Source organism: Artemia franciscana, chromosome 4 (genome assembly GCF_032884065.1).
Source record: "Artemia franciscana chromosome 4, ASM3288406v1, whole genome shotgun sequence".
NCBI classification, from domain to species: domain Eukaryota; kingdom Metazoa; phylum Arthropoda; class Branchiopoda; order Anostraca; family Artemiidae; genus Artemia; species Artemia franciscana.
Genome location: NC_088866.1, coordinates 1,481,050 through 1,493,397, shown reverse-complemented (window position 1 = coordinate 1,493,397; position 12,348 = coordinate 1,481,050). Strand labels below are relative to the sequence as shown.

The 12,348-nt window shown below is 33.7% G+C and overlaps 1 protein-coding gene across 1 annotated transcript in view; it reads right to left on the bottom strand.

Moving 5' to 3' along the window:
• LOC136025831 (protein ECT2-like) overlaps window positions 1–12,348 on the bottom strand; it is a 108,111-nt gene that overhangs the window by 6,802 nt on the left and 88,961 nt on the right. The window contains exons 15-17 of the mRNA XM_065701830.1: window positions 10,618–10,769; window positions 3,415–3,500; window positions 923–1,100 (exon numbers count right to left, since the gene is read on the bottom strand). Coding sequence (XP_065557902.1) covers window positions 923–1,100; window positions 3,415–3,500; window positions 10,618–10,769 — 416 coding nt within the window. The remainder of the gene's footprint in view (window positions 1–922; window positions 1,101–3,414; window positions 3,501–10,617; window positions 10,770–12,348) is intronic.

Below are 12,348 nucleotides of genomic sequence, written 5' to 3'. Positions count from 1 at the left end.
TAACTAGAAAGAAGTAATGACACGAAGGAAAAAATTGATTTGTAAACTGTTTGTTCAATTGTTTTGTAATGGTTGTTTGCAAACCTGACAACGTGTTGGACACTTGAGTAGATAAGACCACCGTCATATGTCAAGTCGATTCACTTTCGTGGATTCCGTTTCGTTACAAATACATTTTCAATTTATTATTGTTAAATATTTTCTCTTTTTCTTTGTCAGGAATTCTGATTCCTGATGAAACCTGGCTTATATGACAGTCATCTGGTATAATTTTTGTACTATTTCATCCTGACTACGTGACGTTCACGTACTCATTAAAAAAAATCCAGACTTTTAGAAATTCTTATTTAACATATCGAACATTTCGTATTTTCACGGAGATGGAGTTATCATACCTTGAAGAAATTTGACATTCCTTCAGTGAATGTCTTAAAAGAGGTTGAGAATCCATACCCAAAAATTTATATTTTGACGATTCACGAATATTAAAACCATGTTTAAATGGATAGAACTGCATAACCAGACTATGATATTTATAACTGTTAGTTAACAAAAGAACAAGTAGAATCAAATTTAAAAAATCTCTCTGGTTTCCGGGACATGTGCCACAAAATCTAAAATCCTGAAAAGGAAAGAATTTTCGGAAGGTAATTTGAATTTTGTTTCTTGAAAAAAAGTAACAACTAAAATATATGTTTTTGTAGTTCCATATCAAGCGAAAAAACAGCTCTTACGAGCGTATATATGAAAGGGTGCCGAGTCAATTCTCTATTTGAATTCTGCAAGAATATATTAGAGAATATATAAAGAATATATTCTTTTGAGAACTCTTTTAGGAACAAAAAAAGAAAGCCATTTTTATTTGTTTTGTAAGCCATGAATGTTTTTTGCTCACTTCTAAGAGCTGATTAAACTAACTTACTGTTAAGTTACTCGTTTCTGAAACACTAAGCGACATTGAAGAGTCGCTGAATACCGAGGTGCTGCCCAAACTCGCAGTGGAATGCATCGGTCGAAGGATCGATGATACTGTTCGTTTCAACATGGTTGGTGTTCCCTTCAAAGTTCGACTAACAGCATCAGACGTTCGTGAGGCAAACCTAAATAATAGGGTTATCGTTACTTCTTAACAGTTTGGTTTACAAAACACATACTATCAAATACCAACACAATATCATGTGGTCTATTAATCAATACAGGTAGAATACCCTTCCCCTCCTGCCGGCAAAAAATAACAACAGTTATTGCAAATCAAATCCAAAAAAAAAACAACCGCAAAAAATATTTTACATTTGTTTTTCTCTCATGTATTATGCTACTATATCCTAAAGCAAATAAATAATGAACAAAATAAATAATAATAATGAACAATAATATAATAAAATGATAAAGACATAAATAATAGTAATTATGAAAATTGAAGAATTAAACAAAGATATAAATAGATAGATATTTATTGTAACAAAAACCATTTTGGGCCATGGTAAAAAAAAAAATTACACAAAATAATAGCATATGATGATAACACAAACAAAAATACATGGTACATAACAATAAAAATGAAAAAAAAACAACACAACGACTGCAAAGCAAAAACAAACATAATAACAAAAAACAAACTCACATAATTGTACAATAATAATGACAATTTCCCGTGGATTCTGTTCGCTCAAAGAAGGTAAAGTTCTATACCTTACTTTACTCTTTTCTTCTAAAAAAAATTAGGTTAGAAATGTTCAAGTGGAGGAGAGGTATGTCGTGCCTTCGTTTTTCAATAAAATGTAACGACAAATCGTCGCAGAAAAAAAAAGAAACTTCCCACCCAGATTCTGCTCATCTTGGGCGCTCAGCCTCTTCCTACTTTCTCCATATACGAAAATAATTTTCGTTTCCAACGTTACGGAAAAAGTTAACTCCTTCCTTTCTATTACTTGTACTGGCATCCTCCATGTTTTGTTTATGTTAGCTTGTTTTCTTTCCTCTCTAAGTTACTAATATCCATTTTACCTTTTCTGTATATGTATTTTGTTTGAGTATTATATTATGTATATAATTTATCTTTTAATGTGCTATGACCCAATTATACATTTTATATTTTTTTAAGGAATTGATAAAATGACAGTTTTAAATAATAGTTAAGAAATGATTAATTCATTTTGCCAGTTAGATTTTCCATTCTTACTCTTACATTCTTCTAATTTTAAGTGCATCATTCTTTTTTAACTTTTTTTTTTATGAATTCGTCCTTTTTCTGTGTCTTTCAACCCCAAAGTTTGAATTCGGCCACTCAGGGATTGTGATAGCGATTTATTGAAATAAATTTGAAATTTTATGATTAATTATTGATCGTCATGCCACGAATCAAAGGCAATAAATTTATAATTGAATTAGCAATAATAAGAAAGGTTAATAGATAAAATTAGACATTTACAAATCTAAAGCACGATTCTAAAGCGTTAAAAATACAATCAGTCAGTACGATAAGCAGTTCAAGCAACCAAAAGGGCAGAACAGGCAGAACGTTTTCTTTCAGCACACTCATCCGAACACTAGCCTATCAGTTTAATAAAGGTGTTCAAATATTTCAATTCTTCAATAATGGAAAACTAAAATTTTGAGAAAAGTAATTTAAAGGAATTAACAATTCAGGATAAGCAGCGCTCAAAATAAGACAGAAATCATAGCTGAAAAGTTGGCGTAATACACGGCCGTATTAAGTAAATAAACCCGTGGTTAGATTGATAAAGGCTACGTCTTTCCAATCCTCAAGACAACTTTATTTACTAAATAGCCTACCAAATGGAGTCACATTATTCAGTTACAAAATGTAAATCAATTTTTTTCATTAATACTAAAGAAGCCTCACAGAAGTTTGAAAACAGAAGATTGATTTTTTCTCAAATAGAGTAAAACAAGAGCCTGAGATTTGGTATTTTTGTTTACTTTCGGTACTTTTTTCGTCTATTACTACTATTACTATTTTATTTATTTATTTAATAACAATTATTGACAAATAAATTAACATAAACACATCCCCTCCAAATGCAACAGCATGATACGGAGGAGGTATAACCAGAAAAAAGAGAAACAATTATAGAAGTAATAGAAGGTAATTGCAGCACCAAACAGGTTTAGGCCAACAAAGCTGCGTGCAATCCCCACATCCCAATCTACTGATAAATTCACTTTTTATCCTCCCAAAATTTCTGATTAGATCCAGTCTTCTGGCCATCTTCCCACCCCACTCAAAGGTTGGAAGATGGTCCACCGTTACGTGGTTCCTTGGGAGGCACCGACCTTTTCGTTTGCCCTTAGATCGATGGCCCCCAAAAACGTGGCCTAGCCATCTTAACCTTTTTTTCAATATAGCCCGAAGGAGAGAGTAAACACATACACATTTTGATTCAAACTTACTTTACTGCCCTTGAGAAGCCCCGATTCGACAGATCACTTGTATCGATCTCCAAGGTACCCGCGTCGCAGCTTGTTAATAAATTTTCCTATAAAGACAACAATAATGGTCATCATAGAAAATTGAAATAAATAGGGAACAATAGATGCTGAAATTAGTAGAATAATTGAAATCCGAAACATAGCAATAAATACAGGAAAAATAAAAGTTAACTACGAAGGGCGTACTGCCTTTTCATGATATAAGAAAAAATTCATAAATGAGTTGACCGATTCGACTTATGAGTGGCTCAAATAAGATAAAACATTCCAACTTCAAGTGAAAAAAAAGGCTCTATATATGATGGTACATAGGAAGTTATTAATTTTTCAAAAACGTTTCTATGAAAAGAAACCCGTTACTTTCGAAAATTAAGTCTGAAAAGATGACAGATTTGTGAAAGCCCGTTATTTAAAAAATAAAAATAAATAAATACGCGATCCCATATTATAAGAAAAGAACTTCCAAGAACTAAAAGCATTTTCTAAACCTAGGCAGTGACAAGCAAACCGAAATATGTGAATATTCCCGCTACATAACTATAGCCCTTCCAAGAGAAAGGAAAAACAACTGAATAAAGTGAGTAGTTAGCTCACACTTGTGAGCTAACTCAATTAGCACAAGCTGCTCAATTAAGTGTGAGCTAATAGAGTAGTTCGTTTTCCATGTTATTTGGGTGTCGGCAAAATTGCAGTTAAAAACATAAAACAATTCAAATTCGTTACGAAACCCTGGTTCTCCGCTGAGAGTTATTAAATTAGAAATAAAGGTGAAAGAATATTTGTTAACCTAGCATGTTTGCCCCCTCTTCAACCCCTTGCTCTTTACCCTAAAGTTTTATTATGCTTCATTTCAATTCAACGACCCTCGTGTTTGAGCAGTTGTTTCAATGAACTGAGACCAGAATTCAAACCTTCGCATAAAACGCGAATGGTTAAGGAGGGGGGCATCAGTATATACGAAATAATAAACTTTAAGATCCCCTTCAACGTGTTCTGAAAGTTAGTACCCTTTGAAACTTGATACCCTTTACCGCTGCTGAGACATTGCAGATATCCCCTTTTGACACAATGAACACAGTGTCTTTTTATTTAGTTTAATATCACATCCACAAAACTATAGCCAGATTGGGCACCGTGAGACTTGCATATTCCTTTACCATCAAAATATATTATGCTTTATCCGAAAGTGTCCTTATCCTATGACACATTTAAATCGTCAATTAATTATATCCAAATCTCAACCAAAGTTATAGTATTTTTTTTTATCAGTGTTATTTCTTATTTAAAATTTTACACCCTGCCAGGCCAACAGACTCAAAAATAAGTTTAAAACATGAATATACGCTTTACACAAATAAATATATAAGAAATATATATATATAACGAAAAGAGAAATCACCAATGCAACAGCACAAACACATTAAAAAAAAAGAAAAAAAAAAGAAAAGAGACAGAAGGAGAAAAGGGAGACTGTTTTCCTAAATTAGTGATTAATATACACCAGCACTTGAATGAGGCCTTAACCCTACTCATCCATACAATCACATAGGTCAAACAACATAGCCATACACAATCAACCATAAAGAATAATCCATGGACAGGCAGTCATGTCGTCAATAAGTATAAGTCGTCATTTACCAAACAATAAAAACAGTAAAGATAAATAATTCAGAGGCAACAACCCAACACAAGGGCTCATCAGGAGAATACACTTGCCTATAGGGTTTCGGCACTTTAAATTCTCTACCCAGTCAAGTGTTGTGCCTACCACAGAATACCTATGGTATCCCCGTGTCAGGTATCACCCCCAAAATATATACCTATATATATATATATATATATATATATATATATATATATATATATATATATATATATATATATATATATATATATATATATATATATGTATATATTCATAGAATACATATGCATACTCTCAACATAAATATATATATGCTCTACGTAAAATATTATACTTTAGTGTACATCGGTGGCGTGCCACAAGGATCTGTGCCTCTCCTTTTCAACATCTACATAAGTGACCTTGTTCATGACACTGATTCTTGCATTTTGCTATACGCCGATGATGCGAAGCTATTTCAAGTCATTTCCATGCTGGAAGACCTGAGCAGTCTACAGAAGGACTGGAGAAAGTTGAGAAGTGGATGGTAACTTCGTTAATGGAAATTAATACCACAAAATTCCCCCACGTACAATTAGGCCCCACAAGAGAGGACACAATTTATAAGCTCCTTGGAAAAAGTTTAACACGTAGCCTTGAAGGGAGTGACTTAGGCATAATTGTTGAAGCTAATCTGAGTTTCTCGAGCACTATAAGGCAATCATTAAGAAGGCATCGATGCTAGCTGGAATCCTCCCTACATCATTCAAAATTCTCGACAAGGAAATATTATGTACCCTGTACAAGGCCTTGGTAAGGCCAATCCTGGAATATGGACAATGTTTCATCCGCCCATTTTACGATAATGGCATCGACTCAGTTGAACGCGTACAACGCAAAATTAAAAAAAAATGTAAAAATTTATCTCACTTTTCTTATGACGAACGGCTCCGAAGGCTCCAGCTACCAACTTTGGCTTACCGTTTTATCGTGTCAATATAATTCAAACTAGTAAGACATGTGAAGAAAATTTACGATAACATTGTAGCCACCGACATTCAACAGTTAAGTACATCAAGTCTACGTGGCCATCAGTTTACAATGCAAGGTAGACGCTTCTTCAAGGACACTAAAATATGGGCCCTCTCAAAGGGAATAATAAGCGAGTGGGATAGACTATCCTCATCAATAGTAAATAGCCCAGTTGTGGATTCATTCAAGATTAAAAAAAAAGAAAAAAGAAAGAAAAAAAAAACAAGTTTTTTTTTCAACTTCAAGCAAGGAGCAATATTACAACTTAAAATGGAATGAAATTATTACGTATATGAAGGAGGTTACCCCCTCCTCAACAACTCGCTCATTACACTAACGTTTTTCAGTAATTTAAAAAAAGTTTCTTATTGCTTTAATTAAACGACCCTTGTGTTTCAGGAGTCGTTCTTAAAGAGGTAGGACAAAATTCAAATTTTAGCGTAAAGAGCGAGGTGTTGAAGAGGAGTCAATTCCCTTCATATACGTAATAATTCCTGTTCGTTTTAAGTTTTAACGCTGCATCTTACTTTCAGTTAAAAAAGCTTGTTTTTTAAAATTTAATTTCTGATCATTTTTTAAATAATGCCAGAAAATCCGGCCACACCTCCACGGAGAAATCCCCTCCCCACGGAAATATTTTCTAGACGATTCAATCCAGGGAAAAATTACCCCCTGACAATTACCCTTAACAACTCCACGCGTAATATTGAGACGGAAAAGAGAAAGCAAGACATTTAAAAGAATTTTGCTGAGGAATTCAGGCAAATTCACCCAGTGTATAATTTCTCCTGACAAGTTCGCCTCCTGGAAACCTCTCCCCGTGAAAAACCCTCAAGAGGAAATTAGTCCCCCCCATACGAAAATGTATACATATTTCAAAATTACAAATACTATGCGTAAATGATGGAGAAATTTTATAACTTAAAGGCCTTTCCCCTGGGGCTGTGAGAGGGTCATGTTGCAACCAAAAGCATAGTTATTGGGCGTTTCAATTATGAAAAACAAAATGGCTATCTCAAAATTTTAATCGGACGACTTTTGGAGAAAAGGGGCGGGGGAGGGGGCCAAGTTATCCACCAACATTTAATTTCGAATGGGCTCATTCCGTTTAAATGAGCCTTCTCACGAAATTCTAGGACCACTGGGGCGAGACGATCACCCTTGAAAAAAACAGCAACAAAAAACAAATAAACACGCATCCGTGATCTTTCTTGTGGCAAAAAATAGAAATTCCATATTTTTACAGATAGAAGCTTGAAACCTCCACAGAAGGGTTTTCTGACACGCTGAATCTGATGGTAGGATTTTCATTAAGATTCTATGACTTCAAGGGAGTGCTTCCTCCTGTTTCGAAAATCAGGCAAATTTTCTCACGCTCGTACCCTTTAATGGGTAGGATTAAGCTTAATGAAGCTTATATATTTGAAATCAGCACAATAATCCGATTCTTTCAATATGTATTGGTATCGAGCATTCCGTTTTTTAGAGTTTCAGTCTGTATTGAGTCATTACTCATTGAGCCATCTGTATTTGATTTGAGCCATTACTGTATTGAGCCATTACTCATTATGTATTACTTGTGTACAACTATGCATTATGTATTACCCATTACTGTATTGAGCCATTACTCATTGAGCCATCTGTATTTGTATTGAGCCATTACTCATTATGTATTAATTGTGTACAACTATGTATTATGAATTACCAATTACTGTATTGAGCCATTACTCATTGAGCCATCTGTATTTGTTTTGAGCCATTACTCATTATGCATTAATTGTGTACAACTATGCATTATGTATTACCCATTATTGTATTGAGCCATTACTCGTTGAGCCATCTGTATTGGTATTGAGCCATTACTCATTATGTATTAATTGTGTACAACTATGTATTATGAATTACCAATTACTGTATTGAGCCATTACTCATTGAGCCATCTGTATTTGTTTTGAGCCATTACTGTATTGAGCCATTACTCATTATGTATTAATTGTGTACAACTATGCATTATGTATTACCCATTATTGTATTGAGCCATTACTCATTGAGCCATCTGTATTTGTATTGAGCCATTACTCATTATGTATTAATTGTGTACAACTATGTATTATGAATTACCAATTACTGTATTGAGCCATTACTCATTGAGCCATCTGTATTTGTTTTGAGCCATTACTGTATTGAGCCATTACTCATTATGCATTAATTGTGTACAACTATGCATTATGTATTACCCATTATTGTATTGAGCCATTACTCATTGAGCCATCTGTATTTGTATTGAGCCATTACTCATTATGTATTAATTGTGTACAACTATGTATTATGAATTACCAATTACTGTATTGAGCCATTACTCATTGAGCCATCTGTATTTGTTTTGAGCCATTACTGTATTGAGCCATTACTCATTATGTATTACTTGTGTACAACTATGCATTATGTATTACCCATTATTGTATTGAGCCATTACTCATTGAGCCATCTGTATTTGTATTGAGCCATTACTCATTATGTCATTATGTATTAATTGTGTACAACTATGTATTATGAATTACCAATTACTGTATTGAGCCATTACTCATTGAACCATCTGTATTTGTATTGAGCCATTACTCATTATGTATTAATTGTGTACAACTATGCATTATGAATTACCAACTACTGTATTGAGCCATTACTCATTGAGCCATCTGTATTTGTATTGAGCCATTACTCATTATGTATTAATTGTGTACAACTATGCATTATGAATTACCAACTACTGTATTGAGCCATTACTCATTGAGCCATCTGTATTCGTTACCACGAACTGTCTGATGGAACTTGAAACATTTTCATGGACTTAATTTGTTTTCTAGTTTCCCACTTCATAGAGAATTGTAAGAGGTTTGCAACTGTTTTCTTTTTACATTAACTTGATATTTATTATAAATACATACTCAACAGTTTTTGCTTTCTTGAAAAAAAGAAAAGAAAAAATGAATATTAAAATAAAACCATTATACTTACAAGAAAATGCCGTATCCAGGGTACAAAGCAAGGGGAGTTACGGGGTTTGACCCCCTCCCCCTCAAGTGAAAGAAATTTTTTGTCCAATTCATAAAAACGTAACAAAATGCATATAAACTAATATTCGAAGTTTTTAAAACATTTACCCCCCCCCCCACCCCCCCCCCCCCCAAAAAAAACAACCAATAGTCATAAAAAAATACGGGATAAGCCCTTGCACCAACATTGTTATTTTACATATTTTTTTTTTCAAACCTTTGCATAGAAAACTTCTCTCGCAGCTGTTTAAATACCTTATTTTCACTCATATCATTTTGCTATTCGTTTTCAAAGGTCTTTCTTTTGAGCAAAATGATATATCTTCTGCATACGGTTTGAAATGTTAGGAATTTCCAAACCAGACCCTCCGATTTTTTACTTCATGACGTGGAGTTTTCAGCACGTTTTGAGCCAATTTTAAATGCGATAAAAGCCTTTTTTTATATACCTTGCTGTAGCTTGAAGAGGCTATATTGCTGCAGGTCAATTTTGAAGATAGAAAATCAAACAAAAATAGTCTAACTTAGTTTTTCGAAAAAAGGAGAACTAGAAATCCCTTTCATACGCACTTCTTCTTACTGAAGGACATATATTTCGTGAACAATTTCGAATACTAAATTTTACGAAGAGGCGTAATTATTTCGATTATTGCAAAAGCACATATGATAGTAATAAATAACATACTTTAAATCCCCTCTACAATAGATATAAATGGTGGATAAAAAAAAAGAAAAAAATAAAGCAAAAAGGAACAATAGATCTATCAACAAAAAAATCATCACTGATAAAAAAAAAGACAAACTAAGACGTTGGCCCACCCGAGAAATTGCATCTTGGCCAATTTTGCTTGATAATAGGCTTCTAATTTATTTAGTCTATTTCTTATACTTCCAGTTAGTCCCTCTAGACTTCATTCCTCCTGTGTTTTTCAAACACTTTTTTCCTGTATTTTACCTGAAAAATTTTCCACCTCTATATTTTGAAAAATGCTTTTTTTGTATCTTTATTTAAAACAAAATTCAAAAACAGGTTTTTTGAAGTTATCACGGATTGGCATGTCCTGGATGTAGCTATTACGACGCAACAAAGGGATAGCAATAATCATCTTCTACGATCACCCTGTTCTAACTACAAACGTCATAGTTTTTGTTAAAAGATTGAGAAAGTTCAACAATGTAAAAAAAAGCACTGATATATTATAGTATTTCAATATCATGACAATTGATATAACTATCCATCTATATATCTATACTATAACCATCTATACAATGTACTATGACAATTCATATCTGTACACATGTATACTATAATAATCTATGTTATATATAATAATGTATCTATATAGCTATTATATCTAATATAATATTTTATATATCTATACATCTATGTTTTATCTATACTATAACAACCCGCTTCTACTATTTTAAAATGATTGCAACGTTAACCGGACTTACAGTATTATTTTGCGTGAGAACGCATATTGTTTCTGCCAAGGTACGTATATATTTTAGTTTGTTCACGTCCTCTGATATTATTCGCCATGCGCAACGTTTTTCACGGAGGTCTTTCGGACTTCTCACAATAAAGGCAAATGCGTTTGGACACTCTGTAAAAAGGAAAAAAAAGAAATTAGTAAGTGGTTCCAAAGTGATCTAGAAATAGCGCAGAAATAATGTGAGAATAAAAATAGAAATAAAACGAGAATAGAAATATAACGAATAAAATAGAATAAAATAGAAATAACGTGTTTTTCCAGACTGCTTCTGATGCTGGTGGGATTTTATCAGCAACGCTAACTACCTGACCAGCGTTGCCAACACTTTGAAATAAACTGCACCGGTTTTATGAATAAGATTGTGCTGCAAAAGGTTAATTAGGAACTGCAACAGCATAATCTGGTAAGTTGTTTCTGTCTTGTTTCTTCCTACTCAAGCATGAAGCAAAGCAAAACAGTGCCTCGCAATTATCTTGGTTAGAAAAACAAACATTATAATCACAAATTTAAATCATGAAAATATGTAAAAAACAAAAAAAAAAAAAAACATTTCTTGCACTAATTAGGGCTGAGAATCGTTTCACGTTTTGTTTTGACATAAATAGACATTCAAACAATTTAAAGTTAAAGAGCCATTTTTATAGATTTTCAAGATTAAGCATTTTTATTTAAATATATGCATCTGCAGCTATATAGTTTTTGGTAGCAGCCGGCGCAAAATAAAAAAAAGGAAAAAACAAGAAAAGAAACGTGGATGAAAAAACAAAAAAAGAGCTAAAAACATATGGCACCGAACAGCTCAAAAAGGGTGAAGCTTTCCTTTGAAAATCTAGTCGTCTTCAAAATTAACAGATTGTTAATGTTTCAATTTACTATATGAAAAACAATTTGAGTACTATAAGAACAGCAGGTTAAAAATTTGACGTAACAAGAAGAAAATTTTCGATGAACTAGGACTTGAACAGGTATCCGAGTCAGAAAGGAGCCAGTAAAACCAAAACATACCGCATTGCATCAAACCAATAATTTTTACCCAAAGCGGTACAACTGTACCAGGTTGGCAACACTGCTCCCGATCCATCCAAAGGAGATTCCATTTTCCCTGCAAGTAGCGCAGCATGCGCTAAGAGGGTACGGCCATCTCCTCCGATTGCCAGAGGAAGCCCCATGTCGTCTCGTCACCGATTTCAGCCCGTGGCCACTGAGAGGATGCGACAAATGGTGGTCCAGGAATGAGATTGTAAGATAGTCTGCTGCAGTTCCTAAGAAAGTCAGGAATAAGATTTGAAAACGCACCCGCGGTTACTCAAGACCGGGTGTCCTGGAGGAGGATGGAACCTGCAATCTGAACGCTGGCACCAAGTCAGCATGAGAATTAACCCCGGTAAGTCAAGTTTCTGTTGCAGGACAGTAATGCAATGACTAATTTTCTTGAATTGCACGTAACCTTTTGACACTTCTTTAGAAAAAAAGACAACTATTTTTCAAATGCCCGTAGAGACACGAGGTATTTCTATTCCGTACAGACAAAGTCAAGGTATTTTCTAATTAAGACACGTAAGTCGTTTGTACATCTTACATTGAAAGATACATTCATCGGAGTCCGAGAGCTAAATCCACTTTGAATGCCGGATACTTCTATGCTTGACAAGCACGCAACCTCTCGCCCGTTTCTTCAGAGGAAGAACAT